This window comes from Gopherus flavomarginatus, chromosome 7 (genome assembly GCF_025201925.1).
Source record: "Gopherus flavomarginatus isolate rGopFla2 chromosome 7, rGopFla2.mat.asm, whole genome shotgun sequence".
Lineage (NCBI taxonomy): Eukaryota > Metazoa > Chordata > Testudines > Testudinidae > Gopherus > Gopherus flavomarginatus.
The window spans coordinates 78,918,518-78,946,203 of record NC_066623.1 but is presented as its reverse complement, the minus strand read 5'-3'; the positions used below and the strand labels follow the sequence as shown (position 1 = coordinate 78,946,203).

The 27,686-nt window shown below is 40.1% G+C and overlaps 1 protein-coding gene across 4 annotated transcripts in view; it reads left to right on the top strand.

Moving 5' to 3' along the window:
• The window catches only part of AGL (amylo-alpha-1, 6-glucosidase, 4-alpha-glucanotransferase), a 66,299-nt gene that overhangs the window by 6,536 nt on the left and 32,077 nt on the right, over positions 1-27,686 (top strand). For 3 of the 4 annotated variants that reach the window (XM_050960928.1, XM_050960930.1, XM_050960931.1), the window contains 18 exons: positions 283-486; positions 9,881-10,062; positions 10,302-10,413; positions 11,316-11,436; positions 11,667-11,769; positions 11,867-11,964; positions 13,575-13,714; positions 16,232-16,419; positions 19,225-19,348; positions 19,960-20,123; positions 20,734-20,835; positions 21,114-21,269; positions 21,346-21,496; positions 22,355-22,479; positions 22,579-22,691; positions 22,859-22,993; positions 23,811-23,941; positions 26,046-26,182. In XM_050960928.1, the coding sequence (XP_050816885.1) occupies positions 283-486; positions 9,881-10,062; positions 10,302-10,413; positions 11,316-11,436; positions 11,667-11,769; positions 11,867-11,964; positions 13,575-13,714; positions 16,232-16,419; positions 19,225-19,348; positions 19,960-20,123; positions 20,734-20,835; positions 21,114-21,269; positions 21,346-21,496; positions 22,355-22,479; positions 22,579-22,691; positions 22,859-22,993; positions 23,811-23,941; positions 26,046-26,182 (2,486 nt within the window). Of the gene's footprint in view, positions 1-282; positions 487-9,880; positions 10,063-10,301; positions 10,414-11,315; positions 11,437-11,666; positions 11,770-11,866; positions 11,965-13,574; positions 13,715-16,231; positions 16,420-18,735; positions 18,860-19,224; positions 19,349-19,959; positions 20,124-20,733; positions 20,836-21,113; positions 21,270-21,345; positions 21,497-22,354; positions 22,480-22,578; positions 22,692-22,858; positions 22,994-23,810; positions 23,942-26,045; positions 26,183-27,686 lie in introns of all 4 variants that reach the window. The other variant, XM_050960929.1, reaches the window with a different exon arrangement.

Genomic DNA, 27,686 nt, shown 5'->3' with positions numbered 1-27,686 from the left:
GAGCCCCACCACCCAGAGCATTGTGCCAGTGGCCGAGCAAGCTGAGGCTGCAGGTGAGGTGGGGACAGCAGGAGAGGGGTCAGGGGCGAGCTTCCCAGGCCAGGAGCTTGGGGGCCGGGCAGGATGGTCCCGCAAGCTGTAGTTTGGCCACGGACTTCTCCTTTATGTGAAAAGTTTTGTTTTCAGTACATATTATGATTATACAATTTATCATAGAATTTCCTCATCTTCATTGTAACATGTTTCTTGTATTAACAAATGGTTTTCTTGTCATTTTTGTAGGTTACAACATGATTCATTTTACGCCATTGCAAAAACTTGGATTATCTAGATCATGCTACTCTCTGGCTGATCAGTTAGAAGTAAATCCTGACTTTTCAAGCCCAAATAAAAAGTGTACTTGGAGCAATATAGGAAACCTAGTGGAAAAAATGAAAAATGAATGGAATATGCTTTGTATAACAGATGTAGTCTACAATCATACTGGTATGATTTTTGTTATACTATCTTGATGCTTTTTATTGCCAACTCAGTAACACAATCAAAGCTATTCTGGTTTTCCACTATTCCATGATTTTTCCCCTTGAATTAGACTTTTAAAAGGGTTTTTAAGGAACTTGTTCTTCTTTATCTGCCTTCTGAACCCCTTAAGTCTAGGGCATCTCATGTCTGTCAGAGAGAGTTGTCTATTAAAATGGCAAAACAAGAATTCTTTATCAGTGCTTAAAGCACTAAAAATCTAAGGAGATCCTCATACACTGTTTCTATCTATAGAAGACCAATAATTTCATAATACCAACTGTATTTATATATGCCACAGGGCATTGTTCAGGCATAAATTCACTGGATTACACTGTGTAACAAGTGTAATGTTCTTCACTGTTTAAAAAAACCACACCAATTTTAGGATACTATTATCAGAGGGAGGAAGAAAGAAAAGCAGAAGTGGGGGTGATGGTGAGAGAAGGTATGGAACAGGTCCATATAATACTTTTGAAAAGAAGAAACGCTCGGGGAACATGATCTCGACATGAGTAGCAGGATCAGTTTTGTATCCCAATAATTATGAAGTCTAATTATTGCACATAATAGTGCAAGAATAGATCATATCTTCTCAGTCCAGTTTCTTTTATAACCTACTCTGTAGAGCTGCTACTCATAGCTCACTGCACTCCTCTATTTTTGGAACTTTTGGTGCTTTCTAGTGTTGGAGTGCTATTTACTTAGACATCAAAGAAGTTTTTAAATACCATTTATTTGACTCATTGAGCAATGATTTAAGGATTTCTCCTAACAAAAACAGATTAGGAATAAGGTGAATTTAAAGGAGTAAGATGAATTCTATCATCATCATACATTCTCCCAGATCCCATGAATGACTGTGCATTTCCACAATGTACCAAGGGAACCCCCCCGTGCACGCGCACACACACTCTTGTGCCCATTTCCAAAAGTCATGTGTGTCCTTGGTACCAACTCTTTACATCTTATTTTTTGTTGGGGCCTAATATCTAAATAATAGTTCAGTATGTAATATTTCTATGGCACCGTTAATGGAGCTCAGGGGTCCCCAATGCGGTGCCTGTGGGTGCCATGCCGCCCGCAGGGGCATCTTTATGCACCTGCGTCCTGGCTGGCGGTGGAACAGCTGCTGAATTTCTGCAGCGTTTCGGCAGTGATGCCTCTCAATGACATCACTTGCTGCCGACAAGTGACATCATCTGGAGGCGTTGCCACCGAAACGTCGCAGAAATTCGGTGGCACTTCGGTGGATGCTCCACCGCCGCCACGGTCCTTCGGGGACCACTGGTGTAGCTTATGGCATTTTATAGCTAAATAATAGATGGTTCCCTGCTCCAATAGCTGTAAAATGGAAGGGCTGAAGCCTGCAAACTTAGTCACAAGAGTAAAAGCTATTCACATGAACACGTGTTTGGAAAACAAGGATCCAAGTTTGGACATAACACAAGTCATAACAGCAAGCAGTGTAAGAATGGGAGGCCAAGAAGAGGCAAGTGAGGACAGCCATTAAAAACTTTGCTTGGTTAGATATACATGCACTTTAAAAGGTTCCATGATTTTATTTTGTTTGCTGCTGATAAACTAATATTGGTGGTGGTTCTTTTTTTATATAAGTTGGTGAAAAATATTTCAGTTGGAATATTTTAATTCTAAGCCTCTTTTGGGAAGCTTCTTAATTATTTGACTAATTAAAATTTGATAGGATATTTAGCCATTTACATATTCAAAAAAAGCAGGCTTAGTTTCATGCAGTACTCTCAAATAATTGAATGTCCGATAACAAGATCAGCAGTAAAATGGTTAAACATGTTAAAAGCAGCAAAGAATCCTGTGGCACCTTATAGACTAACAGACGTTTTGGAGCATGAGCTTTCGTGAGTGAATACCCACTTCGTCAGATGCATGCATTTCATGGGTATTCACCCACGAAAGCTCATGCTCCAAAACGTCTGTTAGTCTATAAGGTGCCACAGGATTCTTTGCTGCTTTTACAGATCCAGACTAACATGACTACCCCTCTGATACTTAGTAACATGTTAGTGTCACAATCATTTCTTTAAATGAAATGCAGCTCTGTGTAAAGCAAACAAAACTTGCAGTTTATTTCTTTCGAGCTAGCTATCCTTGCACACAACAAACACTACTGGTATTTTTGCCACAATAAGCTTTTTTACAAATATAGATTAAAAACTTGGGCCCTGATTCTACAACTTCTCTTGCATGTGTGTAACTTGTGTGTTTGCAGGAATGGGGCCTTTATAATGTCCTCACAACCACACATGAGAATTTTATACTTGAACAGCTGTAACCACAGTTCTCCTGCACCATTCTCTAGCTACTGACTGTGTTTATCTCTTCTGTCGTCTTTCTCTGCCTACCGTGTATGTGCATTGCAGTTTAGGGAAATTTTTCCTATTTCCCTATAGCCAGAAATATATGTCTTCAGTAGCGCTTAAATTTTTTTGGTAAATCAAACTAATCATCTGAGTCAACACTTATTTGAGATGAAAGGGAAAAGTCTGAATGCTATTGTTTTTTGCATCTGGCTGTACACTCAAAAAGACAACATTGCATTAGTTTAGAACTGAAACTAATCTTCGCAACAGAATGGGCTAGTAAACTTCTTCCTTCCACTTTTCTCTTCTTCCTTCCTTTTTTTCAAATGAAGCTTGTATTATGGTGAATATATTTTTTGCTGAAAATTCCTACATCTATGAATTTCTCTAATCAGATATGCATCTATTTTCCCGTCTATTTCATTAACAAGAATAGTTTGTCAAGCATAATGCTGTGTGTCTAGTGTTTCTCTAGAAATAAGTTTCTCTCACTAAATTCCAATTATTGAGGGGATTAATCTTCAAAGCAATTCCTTTATTGCAATGATTAGAAATGTTGTCATCTCTCTGTAGGCTAGAAAAGCAGTTTCTCAGAATCAAGTGAAAAGTTGTCCTTTTGCTGCCTTATATTTTGTTGGAAAAAATCAACCATTTCTGAGGCAAAAGAAGTCTTTCTTGGAAGCATCTATCATGCTTTTTGCTTGTCTATGCAGAATAGGGTAACTTTGCTTTTTAAAGAAAAATTATTTTTCATACAGATGTCTGAGGTAGCATATGTATGTTGAATAAAATATTTGCAAGTGAAGTTTTTAAAGGCCCTAGGTAATGTTGCTTTGTGGTACTTTCAAATGAGCAGGCTGCTTTTAGTTGTGGATGGCAGAGTTCCATATTTATAAAGGTCAAACAGTCAATGCCAAGTTCTAAATGATATTGAGATGAAATGGTAGAGATCACTTTGAACAAGGAAAAAAACTACATACTATAGGGTGAGCAGTAGTACTGTTTCTTTTCCTTTGAAATAAAAAAGAAACCAACCCCCTGTGACGGGTTCGGTCACAGAAACCCCCTTGGGACTGCCACCTGATGTGCTGAGGCTACCTCGGAGCCCATTTTCCCTGGCAGCTTGGGACTTCGATACCCTGTCATGTTGAGCCAGACATGCTAGCTTGCTGCAAACATGGACCCAGGTCTGAACCACGTTCCCCTAAAGCTGCAGACGTAACTTAAAACAGCTTAAGGAGTGCTCCTGTCTCTAGCACCCAGATACTCAGTTCCCCATGGGATCCAAACCCCAAATAAATCTGTTTTACTCTGTATAAAGCTTATACAGGGTAAACTCATAAGTGATTTGCCCTCTATAACACTGATAGAGAGAGATGCACAGCTGTTTGCTCCCCTAGGTATTGGTTACTTGCTCTGGGTTAATTAATAATATCACATTTTGCTTAAGTATAAAAAGTAGGATTTAAGTGGTTCCAAGTAATAACAGATGCAACAAAGTAAATTACCAAGCAAAATAAAACAAAAAATGCAAGTCTAAGCCTAATATGGTAGGAAATTAAATGCAGGTAAATCTCATCCTCAGAGATGTTCCAATAAGCTTCTTTCACAGAGTAGACTCCTTCCTAGTCTGGGTCCAGCAATCACTCCCCCCCCCCCCCCCCCCGTAGTTACTGTCCTTTGTTCCAGTATTTTTCAAGCATCTATTTGGGGTGGGGAGGCTATTTTTTGAGCCAGCTGAAGATAAAATGAAGGGGTTTCCAGGGCCTTTTATATTCTATCTCTTGTGGGCAGAAACCCCTTTGTACTTCTGTGCTAAATCACAGTAACAGGATGGAGTCTGTAGCCACCTGGGCAAGTCACATGTGTATGAATGATTCAGCTTTTTGCAGGCTGACACCATTGTTTACATGTTAGTTTGAACGTTCCCAGGAAGCTTAGATGTAGATTAACGTCTCTCAAAGTCCATTGTCAGTTAAGTGTTTCTTGACTGGGCGCTTACTGAGAATAGTTCTTTCTCAAGAAGCTGCCCAGATGCTTCACAGAGGGCTTGGCTACACTTGCAGGTGTGCAGCGCTGGGAGTTACAGCTGTGTAGGGAAACGCTGCAGTGTGGCCACACTGACAGCTACCAGTGCTGCAGTGTGGCCACATTTGCAGCATTTGCAGCGCTGTTGGGAGTGGTGCATTGTGGGCAGCTATCCCACAGAGCACCTCGTCCCATTTTGGCGCCATGGGTTGTTGGAAGGGGACGGAAGAGTGCGGGTCATTCCGCTTCCTGTCCCAGCACCCTGGGGTGCATCGCTTCACATCCCAGCAGTCACTGTTTTTTCCGTCCACGTTTGGCGCCATTGCGAGTCTCCCAACAGTTTCTGTGGGATTTCTGTGGGAAATGGAGCCCGAGCTGCTGAGGACTTTGCTGATGAGTGTCGCCAGCACATCACATTTGGCAGTGGAGCTATTCCTTCAGCTCCAAAGTGACAGTGAAGAGTCCGACGATGATATCGAGTCGCTTGACACGTATGACACTAAATTGCTTGTGGCATTAACGGAAATGCTCAGCACCATGGAACGCCGCTTTTGGGCTCGGGAAACAAGCACTGAGTGGTGGGATCACATCGTCATGGAAGTCTGGGATGACGAGCAGTGGCTGCAGAGCTTTCGGATGAGAAAAGCCACTTTCGTGGGACTGTGGGGAGCTTGCCTCCACCCTGTGGCACAGGAACGTGAGATTGAGAGCTGCCCTGCCAGTGGAGAAGCGGGTGACTACTGCAGTCTGGAAGCTGGCAACTCCAGACAGCTACTGATCGGTCGCGAACCAGTTTGGAGTGGGAAAGTCGAGCATTGGAATTGTGTTGATGCAAGTTTGCAGGGCCATTAATCGCATCCTGCTAAGAAGAACTATGACTCGTGGGAACATGCAGGACATTGTGGATGGCTTTGCACAAATGGGTTTCCATAACTGTGGAGGGGCGATAGATGGACGCATATTCCTATTCTGGCACCACCCCACCTAGCATCCGAGTACATTAATCGGAAGGGGTATTTCTCTATGGTTCTCCAGGTGCTTGTGGATCACCGTGGGCGTTTCATTGACATTTACACAGGCTGGCCTGAAAAGGTGCATGATGCACGCATCTTTCGGAACAGTGGCCTGTTGAGGAACCTGCAGGCCGGGACTTTTTTCCCAGACCGGAAGATCACAGTAGGGGACATCGAAATGCCCATTGTGATCCTTGGAGACCCCGCTTACCCGTTAATGCCTTGGCTCATGAAACCATATACAGGGAAGCTTGACAGGAGCAAGGACCGGTTCAACTACAGGCTGAGCTGGTGCCGAATGACTGGAGTGTGCTTTTGGCTGTTTAAAAGGACGCTGGAGATCTCTTTCTGGGAAGCTAGACTTGGGGGAAAGCAGCATCCCTGCGGTTATATCCGCGTGCTGTACCCTCCATAATATTTGTGAAGGGAAGGGTGAAACATTCAGTCAGGAATCGACCTTCGAGGTTCAATACCTGGAGGCTGAATTTGCACAGCCAGAGAGCAGGGCTACTAGAGAGGCCCAGCACAGGGCTACAAGGATTTAGGGATGCCTTGAGGGAGGAATTTGAGGCTGAAAGCCAACAGTAATATTTGGTGCCTTGCACGGGAGTGAAATGCAGTGGTTACAATGATTTGCAGTGCCTGTTTGTTTTTTTTCTTGGGCTACGGTATCTTTCACTTTCTGCAATAAAAAAAAGCTGTTTTAAAAGCCAAGAATTCATTTATTGAAAAGAAAATAACTAAAAGGGCAGGGGGGTGGGGTGGTGAACTGTACAGTCAGAGGTTTGAATATGTCCTGCCTGGAGTGCTGTGCAATGACTGCTGCACTTCAGGATGAAAATGCTGCATGGTGATGGGGGTTGAGGGCAGAGGGTAAGGGTCGTCGTTCTCAGGGCTGGTAGGTGAAAGTACAGGTGTTGGGGCCAGCTGGTGCTGGTAAGAACCTGGATGCTAGAGAAGGGGGTTTTGAGCTGACATTAGGGCACAAGGGAAAGAGCTCTGGGACTGGGGGAGTGCGGCACGGTAGTGCTCTGCCTGCATGGCTACGAGTGACTGGATACAGTCCGTTTGGCGTGCCAGGATGCTTATCAGCTGCTTCGTGCTTTTCTTCTTAGCCACTGTCTTTCTCCTGCTTTCTCTTTCCCTCCAGTGCTGCATTTTTTCCCTCCAGTCCTGCAGTTTTTTACTCTCTCTGGCAGATTGATTCATAACTGCTTTTTCGTGGCTTCTTCCTCAAGTTTTGTAGCCTCTCAGCAGTCTCTGATACAGCCAGTTGAGTATTCAAGGACACTGTTATTAGAAAGACAAAAATTGAAACATTTAACAGAGAGGCAGCATTGTGTATAATCACAGTGAAGGAGTTTACAGTCTCACTTTAGCATACTTTCACATACCAAACAGAGCACACGGAACCCACAGCAGCGAAGAAATGGTAAGTAAGGGGGAATGGGTGCAGGAGTTAATTAATCCTGGAAGATATCTCGCTGCTGCTGGTCACCTGGGAAGAGGGACTGATTGGTTCAGGGCTGTACTGGGGTTTCTGTGCATTGGGGAAAGCAAACAGCTGCAGGGGGACCTACACTGAACACTATCCCAACATTTTGCACAGGAGTTTATCCTGGAAGATATCTCGCTGCTGTGGGTCACCTGGGAAGCAAGGGAGGATCTTCCACAGCAATGCGGATTCCGCCCTGGCCCCTATGCAGCTTGCCTGTGTGCAGCAATGGTCCCCGCACCCCTTGCAGCACAGTGGCGCGGATGCATTAGCCTGACTAGGACAAGGACCACAGTGGCTCTCCCTATAAACTTGCGCAAGCGCATTGCCCTGGCAGAAACTTTTGAAGAGATTACCGAGGCCGATTACCGCGATGTGATAGACCACATCAATGGGCTATTCCACATCTAGGCATACATGCATGCAGCCATAACTCCCCTCACTCCTCTCCCGAAACATTTCCATCCTGAAAATAAAAGCTGCTTACTGGGAGCCCACTCCTCTGCTTCTTCTTCACCAACAAGTTCCAGCTGCTGCAACTGGCTAGCCTCCTCCTGGCTTGAGAAGAGCCCCTGGCTGCATGCCTCCTGGGACTCCGGGGTGTCTCCTTCCACCCCAGTACCCTCACTCTCGGTTTCCTCCCCTCTCTCCCCGCTCTGAACTGTCCATCGTGGTTGTCAGATTGGCAGTGGGGTCACCACCAAGTATCATGTCCAGATCCTTGTAAAAACGGCAGGTCGTGGGGGCAGCACCTGAGAGGTGGTTTCCCTCGCGGGCTTTGCAATAGGCACTCCGCAGCTCCTTTACTTTAACCGTGCACTGCACCACGTCCCGGTCATGGCCCTTTCCAGCATGGCCCTTGAGATCTGCCCATAGGTATTGTAATTCCTACGGCTGGAGCGCAGCTGTGACTGCATAGCTTCCTCTCCCCAAACACTGATGAGGTCCGTTGCTCCATGCTGGGGCTCGTTTGGCGCTTGGAGGCATGGTCACCTGGAAAGATTCACTGATTGATTGCACTCCACACCTGGCTGAGCAAACAGGAAGGGAATTTTTAGAATTCCCGGGGCATTTAAAGGGTGGGTCACCTGAGGCCAGGGCAGTAGAGTGTGAACTGATGAGCAGAGTGTCTGAACAGGCATTCTGGGATACCTCCGAATACCTCGGAGGCCAATTACAGTGCTTTTGATGGCTACACTTGCGGAGCAGTGCTGCATCACCAGCGCTGCAATCCTTATTCCCGAGGCAGAGCAGGAGTACAACCAGCGCTGCAGCCAGGGAGATGCAGCTCTGTATGTGCCTTGCAAGTGTGGACGGTGAGTAAGTTCTAGTGCTGGTTTGGGTTTACAGTGCTGCAACTCTCCAGTGTAGCCAAGCCCTTAGGCTACTTAGAATTAAACAAATACATAACCAATATTCAAACTTCAAATATAAAAATGATACATGCATACAAATAGGATGAATATATCAGTAGATCCTAATCTTTGGAAAGATATGTTACATGGCATATCTAGCATAAAACATATTCCAGTGATGTCCTGTTTACATTCATAAGCATATTTCTATAAAGCATTATGGGGTGCAAGGTGTCCCCACACACACACAACTCCCCCAACGAGTCCTCAAAAACAGTTAGTTGTATTTATTAATCAGCCCATGTTTGTGGTTCTATTGTGATGTAGGGGATTTTGACTCTTCCTTAATATTTATTCTGCTTGTTTACCACGGTTAGAAAATTCTTTGTGGATAGTAACTGACACAATCCCTTTTTCCTCTTTCTTTGAGTTAGGTTCCACATTTGCTTTACTTCAGTCCCCAATGACTCCACTAAAACAATTCAGTGCTAAGAAAACCCATATCTAAAAGTTCTGTAAGAATTATACAGAGGTGAAATCAATAATGTTGAATGAAATTGCTCCAGAAAAACCCTGTAGAATTTAATACTGATAATTTTTGCTCTGTAATGAAGATTTATGATTTGCCTCCCCATCACCAGTAGCCTGATAAGTTTATTTACAGCACAGGGTTCACCTCTCCTCTACCCTCCCAGGCATCCAAATCACTACTCTAAAGGTTCTATTTCTTTGGAACGTCTTGTATCTTTAGGCCATTTTTTAGCTCAATACTTGGTGAGAAATGATATTTTTGACCTTAAACATATCAAGGGGGCTATTCTGAGAGAAATAATGCCCAGCAACCAGTGTGTGAGTTGTTCTGTTTTGCACCAAAAAATGTAAAATTCTCTCTGCTATACTAGAAGTGATACCTGTTTGTCTACTGACTTTCTATAGTCATATCAAAGATGTTAGTAGAATGCAAGCTTTCACATGGCCTAAATCTGCGTTAACCGAAGTCAAACCTTCCATTGGAAAAGGAAATGATTTTACCTCCTGTGCTAACCTAATGTTTTGGTCCTAAGATGTTTGTATGAAACAGTTAAATAATTCAGCTTGTTTAATTATTTTTTTCTCCTCTTCTTAAATAAGCTGCTAACAGCGAATGGATTAGGGTGCATCCAGAATGTGGTTATAATCTTGTGAATTCTCCCCATCTGAAACCAGCCTGGATCTTAGACAGAGCTCTCTGTCATTTAAGCTGTAGTGTGGCTGAAGGGAAATACAGAGATAAGGGGCTGCCTTCTTCAATTGAAAATGACCATCACCTGAATGTAAGTAAATGAGAAATATAGCATTTTACTTTGTAATAATAATAATAAACAATGTAACCGGGTGAAGAAATGTTTAGTTATTTATATTGGAGTAGTGCTTAAAATGTGCTGATGTTTTTCAAACATATAGGAAGACAATTCCTGCCCTGAAGAGCTTATTTTTTTAAATGGCAACATTTAATAGTTTTATAGGACTTGTGTATTGTGATGGTAGTTTTTTTTTTTTTTTTTTTTTACAGTGTATCCGTAAAATAATTTGGGAGGATATTTATCCCAGGATAAAACTATGGGAGTTTTTCCAAGTAGATGTTAACAAAGCTGTGCAGCAATTTAAAACCCTTCTGACTCAAGGTAATAACATACCTGTTACACATAAGTAATCCTTATATTTCAGTATCTTATGTTTATCTGCTGTTGGGCAAACCTTGTATGTAAACAATAAACAGTGTTTTTTTCTTCCCTACCCCAATGTGAGAAGTCTTAACTTAGACGATGTGTTGAAGGCAATAGTTTGCCAGCTCATTCATCTATGAAAAAGCTTTGGTAGAAAAAAGTAGGAATTGAAAATTTGAATGTATATGTGTTCCACAATTTAATTCATGCTAGAGCATGGAAAATTAGATATATAATTCTTCTGAAATATTCTCCATATTACAATAAAAATATCTAAAATAGTACAACATCTGAGACAGGTTAGTAGTAGTTAGTGGACATATTGCAAGAAACTCATAGAGTCATGCATCTGACAAAGTGGATATTCACCCAGAAAAGCGTTTGCTCCAATACTTCTGTTAGTCTATAAGGTGCCACAGGACTCTTTGCTGCTTTTTACAGATCCAGACTAACACGGCTACCTCTCTGATACTCCACAGAGTATAGTGGGTTTTGGTTTGTTGGTGTGTGGGGGTGGTGTTTTTGGCATTGGTTTTCTGTTTGGTTTGCATCTGAGCATGCATTCATCTTTAACACTATCAATTCTGACAAACTTTTTATTTTTGTATCCTTTCATCAATATTCACAATTGACAAGTACTTTAAAGACTACTTTGTCTAAGAATTGAGCTGAAATCCTGACCCGACTGAAGTCAATGGGCGTTTTTGCAATTAACTTCAGTAGACCTGGTTTTTCTCCTTTACTGTCTATATTTCAGTTTCTAGGTGAACAGCAAAAACTGTATTCTTTGTTTTAAGATTTATTCTGTGTGTTGTAAACTTTCACTCTACAACATTTTTGTTTTCAATTTTTTTCTTCAGGTAACAGGAAAACTAAATCTGATCCAAACCAACATCTTCAAAGAATTCAGGATCCTGAATATAAGCGACTTGGCTGTACTGTAGACATGAATATCGCATTGGCAACATTCATACCACATAGGTACCATAATATTGGGTTTGTCCAAGAAAAACTGAACCTTAACTTTAAACTGAAAAATCTAATAAGGTGATATGCTCTGGGTAGGGGAGGGAATTAGATTTTTTTATTTATCAATATTTGTGTTACCTTTGATTAAAAATATATGTATTTTTAAAAATTAGGAGCTTTAGACAGGTGTATAGTTATATCTGAACCTAATGGCTTTTAATTGCTGTTTTTCTCTTGTTTAGCAATGGACCAGCTGCAATAGAAGAATGCTGTAACTGGTTCCAAAAGAGAATTGAAGAATTAAATGCTGAGCAGTTCCAGCAAACTACCTACCATCAAGAGCAGGTCTTATTAATGTTGCATTTAAATGTTGAATTCTTGCTTTCTATTATAAATAACAAAATATTATATTTTATTGAAATAACACTTAATGTACTTCCAGGCAGTCACTTGTCTTCTGGAGACTGTGGTTTATGAGAGACTGGCTGACCATGGTCCTAAACAGGGTCCTGTTAGTAGAAAATACCCTTTAGTTACCAGGTATTATGTCTTGTCTTCCTCTCAAAAACCCATTTAAAATTTTTTCTTCTTTCTTGAATCGACTAGAACGTCTAGATTTGATGTTACGTATGATATTATTAGCCTGACTCTGATCTTTAAGGCCAGGTCCTACAAGGAATTGATCACTGTCATGAACTTCAGCAGTCCTGCTGAGCACCTTGCAAGATTTGACCTTTACGCTGCTATAAGTTAGGAGTAACTCTCCTTAGGTCAATGGAGTAACAACTGTGTAAGAAGAGAAGAATCAGGCCTTATATCTTAGAAACCAAACTGTGGAACTTATTTTAATTGAGGAAGTATGAATTTGGAACTTCAGCTTTACTTCAGCGAGGGTTAGTGTTTCTTTTGTAAACTGCTTGTGCAAGTTGCACTTACGGAGGAGAGATGATCTCTGCTGAGGTGAATGCAAAATTCAGTAAAGCTAAACTATGTAAAGCTCACCTTTTTATCATAACCCCATGGGGGTGCCTTACTTACAGTAATTGGTTTCATGGCTACTATAATTTTAAGACTAAAATCTTCTGTTTTGAAAGTGAAATTTTGTAGGCCAGTTGTTCACATTCTGAGCTACTCTGTAAGCCTTTGCAGCTCTTTCCCCATTTTCCCCATCCTCCCTTACCCACACAGATGGACAAATGGTCACTTAGTAAGACTAAGCACTGATAATGCTTTGTTAGCAACTTTGTTAGCAATGACTGAATTTGATAAGCATTTTGGATGAATTCCTACCCCCCAAATAGTGGTCATCAGATGGCTCTATAGAACACATTGTAGCAGGGGTCCCCAACATGGTGCCTGCAGGCGCCATGGCGCCCACTGGGGCATCTAAGTGCGCCCATTTACTGGCTGGCGGATGAGCATCCACCAAAATGCTGCTGACAAACTGCGTCATCCAAAGGTGTTGCCACTGAAATGTTGCCAATTTTCGGCGGTGACACTGCTTGTTGGCATTTTGACGGCGACGCCTATTGACATTGCTGCTTGTCGGCGGAATTTTGGTGGATGCTCATCCGCCGCGACGGTCCTCCGTGACTCGCCAGACGAGAAAGGTTGGGGACCACTGCATTATAGTGTTCAGGACTCCATTGAAATCCAAAGGACTTGGATTAAATAGAACTGCTTACATGCATATAATTAAGGATATGCATGAGTGTTTGCAGGATTGAGATCTTAAACCTAGATTTTTGAAAGGTATTTAGGCATTTCTGTGCTCAGTAGTGCAATCCATAACTGATTTAGGTGTCTAAATCTAATTTTCAAAAGAGAATTAGGCATTTAGGAGTTGTAAACACCTTGGCTGTAAACACCTGCATACTTTTAAAAAGTGCGAGCCTCAGTCTTCAAAATACCAGTGAATTCTCACATTTCAGCAGTTTATTTTGTCATCCCAAGTTTTCCAGCTATGTTGCAAAACAGAAAACAGCCCTTCATTTATGTTCTAGCAATAGCAGATACTTTTTTACAATGAATAAGAACTACGTCTTTATGCAGCTTATTGATTGATATAAGGCAGGAGGTATTTCAATTGTCTTCAAAAATTAAGACAAACTAAAATACACTTTAAAATTAAGTATTTGTGCAATCTCTAGATACTTTACTTACCCATTTAAGGAGATGACCTTGGAAGAGGAAGAACTTCTGATGCATCAGCCTGATAAAGCTTGTCATTTCTTGGCTCATAACGGTTGGGTAATGGGAGATGATCCTCTGAGAAACTTCGCTGAACCAGGTTTGTGAACTGAACTTCAAATCACTTTATAAACAAAACAAAAAGGGCATTTTTCTGGATCTATCTCAACACAGTTCCAAATTTTAATTGAAAATTGTGCCAGTGTATAGCATTTGTGTTCCCATTGAGCATGCTAGTGACACTAAAAATACATCCAGATTTAGAGAGTCTTTCAATGGAGATAACTTTTCATTCTCTGGGTGCTGTTGACTTATCTTTCCATGTTTATAGCAAACGGTGGTAATACCTACTATACTTTAAGCTGCCAAACACTTCACTTTCTGAATAGGTAAGAATGGGCTTATGTTATGATTGTGATTTTCTGAGACTTTCACTTTTTTAAAATGAAATTTTCTATGTGTAGTGTCTTTACTTGAAGGGATGCAATTTAAGTTTAAACATATCTTTCCTGGCATTTGAGTTAGGAGAACTGAACATATTTTCCTCCTTTTTTTTTATTCTGACTGCATTTTTCTATATAGATAGCTCAAATACATTCAAACTTTGAGGGCCAGATCCTCAGTTTTGCCTTCAAAGTACCCTCTACCCTACAGTTGTCTTAAAATAAAAGCTACAGGTGATTTGAGAATTTACTTGGGGAAAACTCAGAGCAGTGAAAGTTTTGTCTAATACAATGGAGTTTTAATTCCAATTCAGGAACTAAACTGTATCTTCACCTGCACAGCCTGGTCTCTGGTTTTGGATTCTCTTATTCCCTACCCCCTCTAGAGTGGAAGTTTTTTGCTAACGACTAAACTGAAAACATTGATGTCAGTGCTAAAGGAAGGAGGGGGGAAGCTCCATAAATCTAGCTGATGGAAAATATCACAGCAACTGTTCACTCTTAAAGGGAGACTCATATATTTACTGGGTGCCTGTCAGAGCTCTGCCAATAGGCACTTTCAGTATGTGGCTTTTAATAGTTGCAGAATAATTGACTTCCTTTTTTTCTGTATTATATTTTTAAAAGTCAAGGCATAGCTGAAGATAATACAAGTTTGTCCAGTGTGGAATTAATTTTTGAACTCATTCCTCAGTTGGCTGACCTTTCCTATTGGCAAATATACATGTATTTGGCTAGTGCAGTTGTCTCACATTGTCTAGTTTTCACTAAATGGGTGAAATCTTGGCCTCATTTGGAATCAGTGGGAGTTTTACTATTGAATTTGGGAGTGCTAAGATTTCACCTGGGTGTTTGAAGATACTTGTATCTCAATATATGACAATCCTTTGTATTCTCCATTAAACCAGTTTGCCTTAAGGGGCCACTAACCCCATGACTTGCACACTTCCATTGATCAGACATTGTGTGGTGATGCACAGGTAACTGCAATGCAGGTTGTCAGTGTGTCATAGCTCTTCTTTTTCTGTGATAGCCATTAACAGATACTTGCTAGGACTGAAATGTTTGGAGGGAAAATATTCACAACGAGGGACAGCCACAAAAATAGCAGAAGGAGATGTTTGAAGTGATGCAGCATTAGTTTCTCAAGTGTGTGCAGAAAGTTTTCCTTATAGTTCCTGACTCAACATTTTTTTTACTTCGCTGAGTAGAACAGTAAGAATAAGAAGAGGTTATTATAGAATGAAAGCGATCATCAGAACTCCTTATTTCAAATGACTCTGCATTTGACAAACAATATGTTCCTTGTGCATGATTGTAAGCAATTACCCAACTGCCACTTGACAGCCGATACTGAATATCAGAGTAGCTTCTGCAGCCTTCTTGGATGTCTTCAATAGATCATGAACACCTTTTTCTTTGTCTGACTCTGACAAAATACTTTAAATCTTCAAGGACTGTGGCTTGTTAAAATAGTAGAAAATCTCATGTTTTGTGGTGGAGTGGGACATCATTTACAGATACATTGTGATTTTAAAATTTATACTGATCACTTCTAAAAGACTGCAATAAATGAAACAAACAGATTAGGAGTACAATTTTCAAAGTAATCTCAGTGACTTAGATGCTTTTTCAGAATGTAACCCTAGATTAATAGGAATAGAAACTGCTTCTAAAATAGATTACATTTTAAAATTGAGGCTGTTTATATTATGCACAAAGATTCCAGCATGAACCTGTTCGCTGTCAATATTTGCTGTCAGCATTTGAATTATTGTTTTGTAGATAACTGAAAATATGGAAAAGATTGTAGAGAAAGGGATACCTTTCATGGAGTTTGAAGTGCTATTAATTTTAATGCCCAGTGCACTGTTTTCGTTAGTTCCATTTAATGTACTATTGTACCTTATTTGAGATTTAAAATACAAATTGGTTTGTTTATAGAACTACATTAATATCAGTAGAGATCTTAATGCACCTTTAACATAATCTGATATGAGGAGCTGTAATTTAGTGTACAGTACATAATTTGGGAGTTGATATGGTATAGTTAGGAATCTTATTTTAATATTCATTTTTTTTTTTTTTTTACTTCTCTAGCCATAAATTCAATGTGTCACATGCACTTGCTACCAGTGGTGTATTGTAGCTAAATGAATTTCTTTTCTTTACAGGTTCAAATGTTTACCTAAGAAGAGAACTTATTTGCTGGGGAGACAGTGTCAAACTGCGCTATGGAAATAAACCAGAAGACTGCCCTTATCTGTGGGCACATATGAAAAAATACACTGAAATTACTGCCAAATATTTCCATGGAGTACGTCTTGACAACTGTCACTCAACCCCTCTTCATGTAGCTGAGGTGTGGAAGAATAGGCATTTTTATCATAAAGTTGTTTTCTTCTGTGAAATAAAAGATTCATAATGCTGTTTGTAATAGAAGCCTGCATATGTTCACATAGCAAAAATTGCTCATGCATTAGCCTATCCGAGCTAGCTTGAATCCAGGTAATCCAGATAACAATAGCAGTGAAAGCCAGCACAGGGTTCACAACAGGCTAGTGAACTGAATGCATAACTAGGGGCCATGCCAGGCTTGAACTACCTGTGCTGAAGCCTATGCTTGTATTGTCTTCACTGTTGTTACTTGTGCTAGCTGGATTCAAGTGTTGTAGAGCCATACCCTCTGTATCTCCTGTCACAGAGCTTTATGTCAGAGAATATTGTTTTATGTGTGGTATGAAATTCTTTGAAGGTTAAGTCTATTTTTTTTCTACTTTCTGATGAGCGCCTTCTTTCCTCAAGACAAAATCACTCTTAAACAATATAGGCTGCTCCTATCTAACTCATTGTAATTGGTGTTGTCCTTTATGAATTAATATTTTGGACACTAGAATCTAATTGTTTTGTTTTAATTACCATGGAAAAGATGTTTTTTTTTCAAAGCTGTGTCTGATCAAGCATGGTGTGAGTGACTATCCAACTAGTTCTCCAAGATGCATTTTTTTCCCCATTTAAGTCTAGTTAATGAATATTTACACAATAGTTATTTTTCTGATAACTGTATCAAAGCAGGATTTAAACTAATTGCAGATCTAGAAGTCTTTTCTGCATTGGGGAAACAAAATATTGATTCGGTTAAACCAGTTCTAGCCCCCCTGGGAGCCATAGTGCAGACAAGCCTCCCACAGCTAGATGTGCTGTTACTACCATTTGAATTAGATCGCTTTTCAGCAGGTTTAACTGAACTGCTCATAAAAGAGGGCATAGCCATGAGACTCCTGTCTAAGGGTATGTGTACTCTTAAAATACTACTATGGCACAGCTGTGCTACTGTAGCACTTCTCTGTGGACTGTGCCTACACCAGCAGGAGGGGTTCTCCCATCAGTGTAGTTAATCCACATCCAAGAGGCAGTACCTAGGTCAACAGAAAAAGTCTTCCGTCAACCTAGTGCTATCTAGTCCAGGTTAACTTAACTATCTAGTCCAGGTTAACCAGGCTGACTTAACTGCACTGCTCAGAAATGTGAATTTTTCACACCCCTGAACAACGTAGTTATGCTGAACTAATTTTCTAGCATAGACCAGGCCTACCTCTGGTTTAGCTGAAATGATGGTAGAACTGATAATTTTTTTTTTGCACATTTCTCCAGAGTAGACATGGATATATCAAGTCCAGTACTGAGTGTCACAAATGTCATTTTTCATCAACATCACCAGCAACTGTGGGTGCAAATGACCATGAATTGGTTTTCAGCAACTTTTCATAGTTACTATATTATTGAAAATGCTAGTGTTTCCTATCACATATGCTCTTGTTGCTGACCTAAACTGTGTTTCATCGTAGCCTTTGACAATTGGTAAAGTATAACCTACAACAGTGTAGTTTGAAAGCCTTATTTTTAAGGGTTCTGCTTGTTTTTTCTTTTTTACCTTAGGACTTTGCTACACAAACAGCTGCACCAATATAACAAAATTAGTTTCTAAATCAATTTAGTTAAGCAGATGCAACCCCTTTGTGTGACATGCTTAGATCTTAATGCAGTTTCTTATTAAAGTAAGCTAAACTAATATGAGGCCCTTTTAAACTGATTTCAGAGTGTCCACAGACAGCTGTGGCACATTTAAATCAGTTTAGAAATTATTTAAATTAAATCAGCACAGTTTCTAGCTGTAGACTGGGCCTTAGAAATATGAAGTCTCATTTTCTCTGCTTTTGGTCCTTGAAGGTGCAAAGGACTAGAATGGGAGCTTTCTCACTCTTAATATAAGTATTGGTGTTGTATCTTAAACAGAGATCTTTCCTCCCAACTGTTCGTTCATGCAATTGAGTTTAAAAAGTATTGAGAAGAACAAGCAACCCCCCCCCCAAAAAAGTTTGAAGTAGTTTGACTAAAAATCCTGTGAGAGTTTTCGAATTATTCAGGAGGCTTTCCAAATAATCTTTATCAAATCCATATCAGATCTTGTAAATGTTCACAAGCACACCATGGGAATCTAGCTTTTTTGCAATAAATACTGTATATTTATTGAATTCAGTATATTTGTTTTCTTGAACAAAATTGTTTAAGAACTCAACTATGTGTGGTTAGCATGCATATTAATATACTGTGGTATAAGCCTAAGTTTCAAGGAGGTTTTGATGAAGATAATTAAAAAGTTTATTATGATCTATAGGAGATGCTAGCAGCAGCCAGGTCAGTCAGACCTAATCTGTATGTGATAGCTGAACTCTTCACGGGCAGTGAGCGCATTGACAATGTCTTTGTCAACCGCCTGGGAATTACCAGTCTTATTAGAGGTACAATAGACAGCTGAAAGCCATATAGGATTGCTATATATGGTTCAAAGTTTTTAACATGAAACTAACATTGGTTTGTTTTTTATTCTTCTTGTATGTTTGTCCTTCGCAAATTCAAACATCTTTCCTTCTTCCTTTTTCTTTTAACTCCTCCATCTGTTGTATCCTTCTGTTTCTGATTCGGCTTCGTCAATTTGTTAACTTTTGTACAATTGAATTTGCCTGGTTTCTTCCTATTTTGGCTTTCCATTTTGTCTCTGCTGCATGGCATTTCCCTGCTGCCCAATCCATGCCTAGCCTTGTATCCTTTTTTTTCTGTTCTGCCTTTCCCTTTTCTGTGGCTTCCTTGGCTGTGCTTTTTGCAGTACATGCTGGACACAGCTAGAAAACTGCGTGCTGATTTGTATGTAGTGGCTGAGCTGTTCACAGGAAGTGAGGAGTTGGACAATATCTTTGTGACTAGATTGGGCCTTAGCTCCTTAATAAGAGGTAGGCTTGCTGTGTGTGTTGTTCCCCATCCCCTCTGACACTGCATGTATGGTGTGACATTTATGAAGAAAATATCATATGGTAGACGTGCACAATATATCATATTTCATGTATTTAACAAGTGCTCAAAGATTCATTTAGTATTGTGGTTTGTTTTATATTTATCTATTTAAGTATGTTATTGCATCATAATCAGAGATGCATCCCAAGTGTAAGAGGTCTAAAAGGATTCATACTATGTATCTCAATCTGGAAGGGTAGGAATATTTGTGGCATAGCTTTCCCATACTTCTTGCTGATTGTTTTTATTCTTTTTTAAATTAGTTAATCACCTCTTCTGAAGCCTGGTGGACCTTAGAAAGGGGATCCTAACATTTTTTCCCCCTCTTCAACCCTAGCATACGATGATAAACTACATAGTGGATGCCCTCAAATTATGGACACGCTGCCTATAATTAAAGTTTAATGTTCTATTCATATTATTCATTAATATCTTTGATTATTTAACATGCCAAATGTAAAACCATTTATTATAATCTCTTTATTGAATATCCTTTAGTTGTAGTAGTATTCTTCTCCTGTAAACACTCATGCAAGTTTTTGTTCTGTAGAGGCTATGAGTGCATATAACAGTCATGAAGAGGGAAGATTAGTTTACCGCTTTGGAGGAGAACCAGTTGGGTCTTTTGTTCAGCCGCGTTTGAGACCTTTAATGCCAGCTATTGCACATGCACTGTTTATGGATGTTACACATGATAATGAATGTCCTATTCAGGTGAGCACTTAAGTTATGTTAGATTTTTTTCATGTTAAATACATATTTTTTGTACTGTGATTCAGTTATGCCAATTCATAAGGGTTATGTAAAGTGAAATTACTATTGATTGGTCTTTTGGGAAGACATGACTGTAGTTAAAAGGTTGCATGAAATAAGAGGAATTGTACAGTAGTTTCCACTGCTTTTCAATCTTCTGTCCCTGTTGGGGGGGGAAAAGCATAAAAGCTACTAAATATGTCCTGTTTTGACTTCTGAATGTCCAGCTATTATGAACCTAATGTTTGCCTGTTCACCTGTTCTCTCAAACTTATCCTGGGAAGGATAGAGTAGGTAATAGTGAGAGGATCAGAGGAAGATTGCTGGGGAGTTGGGATGACATTGTTAGGAGCTCTGCTCTTTTAAGCCTCGTAATGATTTGATTTGCCTGTTTGTTTTAAATAAAAGCCTGTAGAAGTTTTAATTTGTGATTACACTGTGATTAAGCACATCGATAAACAATGAGTTCTTCTGTAAAACTGGGTTTTCTATGTGCTGTATCTATGTGTTCGGAAGGAAATAAGAAGAACATAGACTAGGTTCATTTTATTGTTTTTATTCTTATCAATAGCACCGATCTGAGTATGATGCTCTTCCCAGCTCAATGATTGTGTCCATGGCAAGCTGTGCTACAGGAAGCACCAAAGGCTATGATGAGCTAGTACCACACCAGGTCTGTGTCTCCTCTTTAAAACTTCAGTTGACTCACTTTTAAAAAAAATAATAATAATAATTCATCACTGCTATAATAGTGGAACACATTAAAGTGTATGCAGTAACTTGAGTGATTTACTCATTCAAAATTTCAAGTAGATATAGTGAAATAGCTAATAAGCTATCAGTGAAAAATGAATTTGTAATATTGACTGTGTGTGTGTGTAAGTAAAATATGGCATTTCCAATTATTTTTCAGAATAGTTGATGTATGGCTAAAATTTAATTTGTTTGCAGATTTCTGTAGTCTCTGAAGAGAGGTTTTATGCTAAATGGAATCCAGCAGCGACACCCTCTACTCCTGGTGAAGTTAATTTCCAAACTGGAATTATAGCAGGGAGGCAGGCCATGAACAGGCTGCACCAAGAGCTGGGAGCCAAAGGCTTCATTCAGGCAAGAAATTGAAGTAAAAATTTTTCACTCATTTATTCTCAGAATAGGAATATATGTTAATTTATCTATTTTGTAGGTGTATGTGGATCAAGTTGATGAAGATATAGTAGCAGTGACTAGGCATTGTCCTAACACACACCAATCAGTAGTGGCTGTGTCTCGTACTGCTTTCAGAGATCCTAAAACCTCTTCCTACAGCAAAGAAGTACCTCAAATGTGCATCCCAGGTATTCAAACTTGTTTTTGAAGAGTTGACAATATCAAGGAAATTTTAAGTTTAAAGCTGAAACTGAGTGATTAACAGACTCCATACTTGTCAGGATGAGTGTGGTTATTGAAAGTTATGTGATTAGTATGCAACATTAGGTACCTTTTTTATATGCTTTTAATATCTATGCATCAAAATAGTTAAAGGGACACCAACTTGAAAAGATACGTCATCTGCCCCAGTATCCCCATGGAAATGTTGTGGTTTCCTTTCCTTTCTTGCTGTTTGCGATTGAGCTGAACAAACAGGGGAAACTAGCTAACTCTAGCAGAAAACTACTGGAACTGACTATATGAAAAGTCTTTTCTTTTTTGTCCATATACAGCAATCTTAATATCTCATTTAACAGTATTCTTAAGTGTTACTAGTAGTTATAGGTAAAGAATTTTCCAATATGTGGGATTAAGTTGGTTGAAAGTGGTAGTTTAAAAAGAAGCATCAAAGTGATGTCTGACGAAGTGGGTATTCACCCACGAAAGCTCATGCTCCAAAACGTCTGTTAGTCTATAAGGTGCCACAGGATTCTTTGCTGCTTTTAAAGATCCAGACTAACACGGCTGCCCCTCTGATACTTGACACCTTTCAGATCTGTCAAACATATTTAGTAATTTAACTGTGCAATTGAGACATGCATTTACTATAACTAAACCCAGAAATCTTGTTTAATTTATGTTTCAAGCAAGATTTAAACTTATTTTAAAACCAAGAATGCCTTTTATATATATATATGTGTGTGTGTGTGTATGTATATATTCACTGTCAATAGTTTTGTGTGTATGTATTTTATGAGTTATGATATGTGATTAACTGTTTATAGGCAAAATTGAAGAGGTAGTGCTTGAGGCTAGAACTATTGAGAGAAATGTTAGTCCTTATAAAAAAGATGAGCATTTTATCAACGGATTACCTAATTACACGGTAGAGATCAGAGAACACATCCAGGTAACTACAGTCTTTTTTCTCTATACTAGTAGATGCAACAATTTATCAGAGAAGGAAAACTGAATTCATTATAATTTCAACTATTTCTTCCTTTCTAAGATCCGCGAAAGTAAAATTATAAAGCAAGCTGGAACTGCTATAAAAGGTCCCAATGAATTTGTTCAAGAAATAGAATTTGAAAACTTAACACCAGGAAGTGTGATAATATTCAGGTATGTGGTGGTGGTGATGATGATGATCAACATACTAAATGTGTGTTAATTGGCTGCACTAGATTAAAAACACTGGAGGGGTGGATTTTTTTCAGTCTGTTAATTCTGTTACTTCAAAAAATAGTGGTTGGTGCTAACTTCTACGATTTATGCGTTGATTTTTACAGAGTTAGTCTTGACCCAAAGGCACAAGAGGCTGTCGGTGTACTCCGTAATCACCTGATCCAATTCAGTCCTCATTTTAAAGCTGGAAGTCTTCCCGATGACCATTCAGCGCCTATATTAAAAAATCTTTTTTCTTCGTAAGTGTACCTTGTTAGAGTACATACAGTAGAGGGCAGGATTAGAGGCAGGAATCAGCCTGCAAATGCTAATGAGTGACAATTCTTTGCCAAATTCTGGGTCTGTTTTGGTTAATGTATGAACAACTCTTGAACCATCTTACTGCTTCAGACTTTAAAAAGTCCTCACCTCTTTCACATGAGTAATTCTGTGTGTTTGCTGCTGACAGTAGATTTTATATTAGGAAATTGTACATCCTGCAGCAAGGTGTTCAAATGACTTTATTGTCAATGTGATACGTAGATTACCAGTTCCATCTAAATGGCTTTCTTTAAAAGAATCATAGCAGTTCAAAAACCAGTGGATACTACATTTATGCTTTTGTGGAGAAAAGATTTATCATTTTTAGCTGAATAATATTGAAATCTCTGATCATTTGCTTAGTGTTTTCTGTACATATTTGCAATGATAACTACACACTAGATCTCTTTTTAACATTGTGGAAAGAAATAAGCTAATTTTAAATCTTGTAAAAGAACAAAGACAAAAGGGAGGGAGTGTTTTGTTTTTTGTTTCTTTTTAAAAGGAGCCCATAGTTACTCTTAAATCCACGCTGTGATTACTAAATAAGTGGCCAGATTTTTAAAGTCACTGATAGCTGCATGGTGCTTGGCACCCTTGAAAATCAGGCCTTGTTTTCAGGAGCCTAAACATGGAGTCTAACTGTAAGCGTCCCTTTTTAAAAATAGCTTGGCCTAGACCAAAACCAGAATTCTTCATGAAATTGATGTCCATTGTATAGTGAGTTATCAGTGTTGGGTTTTTTCTCTTTCACAGTATTGCATCTAAATTAACGTTGGCTGATTTGAATCAAGTACTGTATCGGTGTGATGCTGAGGAACAAGAGGATGGTGGAGGATGTTACAACATACCAAACTGGTCAGCCCTTAAATATGCAGGCTTGCAAGGTAAAAAGTCATGTGTGCTTTCTTGGGGGGAGGAAAAAGAGGAGAATGAATCACCTTGGTCTAGATCTAAAAGGTCAAATAGTGTTAGATTTTGTGCACTGTTTGCTTTTCAAATAGAAAAGACAAGTTGCTTCTGCTTCGTCTATGCCAGGGTTTCTCAAACAAGGGTCGCTGCTTGTCGGGAAAGCCCCTGGCAGGCTAGGCAGGTATGTTTACCTGTCCCGTCCACAGGGCCGTCCAATCGCGGCTCCCACTGGCTGCAGATCGCTGCTGGAAGCGATGCGGGCCGAGGGACTTACTAGCCGCCGCTTTAGCAGCCCCCATTGGCCTGGAGCAGCAATCCACAGCCAGCTGGAGCCGTGATCGGCCGGCCCTGCGGATGGGGCAGGTAAACACACCAGTCCGACCCACCAGGGGCTTTCCCTACACAAGCAGCGACCCCTGTTTTGCGAAACCCTGGTCTGTGCAGTATGTACTTGAAAGAGATTAACAAGCAAATGGAGGGAAGATACTGAATCAAGAAACATCTTTTTAATATTGGGGTAGAGGATGAGTTTAATTTACAGTCAAACTGTGGTAATCTGCCTTTTGGGAATACTTTGAAACCTGTTTAAGTACGCCTCCAGTCAGAAATGACCTTATCTAAAATCCATAAATATTACCTGTTACATGCAGTGTCAGTAATAGCTGTTGTTTTAACATTTGAATGCCATTATGTGCCGTATTTTTATAATTATCTGAGTTAGATTTTCAGCCATAAAGAAGCATGGGCTCTGTGATTACACAGTATTTTGTCTCAAACTTACTGTAGATCCACTGAGCCATAGCTCTTTCTCATTGTACAATCAGGCTAGAGCTGCAAGTCACTACAGCACAGCTGAAGGAGCCCACCAATTTATTTCCTGTCTCAGAATGTTCTGTTTCTGCTAACAGGCCTTGGAGCTTTAATCCATAACTAAAACTCCAGTTCTTAGTAAAGAAACTGGATTTATGATTCATTAAAACAATCTGTAACCCACTAACTCCCCTCTTTTTTTTGCCCTGTGACTGCAGGGGTGTTACCAAGCCACTTCACCTTAAATGGTCCTTTAAAATAGTGGTGCACAAATGTTCCCAGAAGCGCGCCCCCCCCCCCATCATTAATGGAATCTGTTCGTTCACCCCACTACCACCACCGTTAACACAATCTGTCTGTGCTCTCCCTCCATTACTGCACAGCCAAGGCTTCCTCAGCAGTGGGACACTTGAATCTTACAGCCAGGCTGCACCAGTAGGACAGGGCCAATACCTGCCCCTTCTCCCCCTTAGGTTTTCAGGGGAGGGGAAGATGCATGTGTTGGTCTCTGGGAACAGAGCCAGTGTTGAGCTTGAAGGCTGCCAGGAGTGTTAATCAGCACAGCACACTGACCCGCATGCTGGATAGCCTCCTGAGCTGAGTTCATGTAGTGGTGACCCTCCCTCCCTATCCCCCCCCTCTGGCTGGGCCCTGCCCTGTGGGGCTGCATGAGCCATCTGGCATTGCTGCTAACCCCCCCCCCCCCCCCAAAGTTCCTCTGTGTCCCCCACAAGGGCTGTGCACCCCACAGTTTGCAGTATGGTGCCTTAGAAAATGTTTTAACAACTTATGCTAAACAATCTGTTCCACCTTGTATTTAGCTGCGATATTCAGCGTACCTTTCTCAGACCTGAAGAAAAACTCTGTGTAGCTCAAAAGCTTGTCTCTCTTACCAACAGAATTTGGTCCAATAAAAGATACCAACCCACCCACGCTATCTCTGCTAAGCAGTGCACAGTAGCTTACAAACCTAGTTCTTCAAAATACAGCCTAGACTTGAATATTCTTGAACTCCAGTGGGACTTCATGCCTAAAGCTAGTTAAGCACATGCTTAAGTGTTTTGCTGAATTGGGCCCTAAAGCTCCATCTCACCTTTAGAAGAACATATGAAGAGAAATGACATCAGGTTAAAAAAATGTATTGCTGGTCCAGCTCTGGTTCATAATTTTTCAGACCTGCAATGTTGGATTTACTCCTTGAAACTTGGAATTCCAGTTGTGATAATCATGTGGCCAGTAATACGGTGTGCTGTTTGTTTTGATTTTCAGGATTAATGTCAGTCATGGCAGACATTAGACCAAAGAATGATTTGGGTCATCCTTTTTGTGGTAATTTGAGATCTGGCGATTGGATGATTGACTACGTCAGTGACCGTCTAATTTCACGTGCAGGAGCCTGTGCAGAAGTAAGTAAATTTATTAAATGATAATTTTCCTCTCGCTTATTGATAGGTAACTGTTACCATACAGATCGGAGTGACCAAACTTTCTGAGCCGCATGTGACATGTACTGAAGCCCCGAGAGTCCCCTCACCACTGGGCAAAAGGCCCTACCCCACCACCCTGCTGCAAGGCAGAGGTCCCAAGCTCTCCCCCCACCCCAGTTTGGTTGGGGGAGTGTTTCTGCGAGCTGCACTTTAACAGTAAAAGAGCCATGTGCAGTTTGCGAGCCAGGGTTTGGCCAGTTTTGATACCAATCATACTTATCTAAAAACTACTCCTGGAGCAGGCATCTTCATTTAGGTAGCCATTTAGACTGCGGAGGAGATGGAACACTGATATGTCTCTCCCATTTGAGTTAAAGGAAATCTTCGAAGAGAGAGTGGAAAATGTTTGTTTCGTTTTATTATTGTATAAAGAAGGCCTGAAAGTTTCCCCCACATCCATTCTGCTTCAAAATAAATTTAAACATAAGCTTAAAGGGAAGTATCTGCAGGGTTAGGGCCTAAATATATAAATATCTCACACAAACAAGCAATGTTAAAAGAACACTACAAAGTCAATCACTCAACGGATAAGAAATGTCAGAATGAAGGTTACACGGGGGACCTGCTTTGAGGATGAATCGGTGAACAAATTTGTGAAGTGAAAGGAGATTGCCGTCTGTAGGATCCCTTCTTCATTTGTTGGAAAAATTGAAAGTATTGTAGTGAATGAGGCAGGGGATTGCAGTAAGAAAAGGGATGGTTAGGAAAGTTAAATATTGTCCAGAGAGTTAAATATTGTCCAGAGGAATTGGAGTCTCTCTCTGTCTCTGCCACAGAGTTGCTATGTGGTGCTAGTCAAGCCACTTAAACCAAACAGGTGGTCACAATTGTGTGCCTCATTTTCTGGTTTCCAGACTTCAGACCCTAGGGTCTGACTTGGACTCCTGTGCTTTGAATATATAAAGTGTTAATAATGCTAGATACTCTGAAAAAATCAAATTCTAGGTGTCTCCCACTGGATGCCCAAAATTAGTGGATATTATTTTTTACCTTAATCTGTTACTCAATTCATAATACTATCCCCCTCATTTCACACAAGTGTTGTGAAAATAATTTTGTGACGTATTCAGATATCATATTGATGAGCATCATTAAAAGATCAAGTGGAAATTAATAAATCTTTTTCAGAACAAGGTTGAATAGTGTGCAGTAAATAAGGCATAGGGCAACTCGCTCAACAATGAGGAGAAAATGAAATTGAATAGCTGCTCATTAACTGACCACTATCCATCCTATGCACTGAATGAGTTAGTGGTCCCATTAAACGTAAGTATGGCCATACTGGTCAAACCAATGGTCCATCCAGCCCAGTATCCTGTCTACCGACAGTGGCCAATGCCAGGTGCCCCAGAGGGAGTGAACCTAACAGGTGATGATCAGGTGATTTCTCTCCTGCCATCCATCTCCACCCTCTGACAAACAC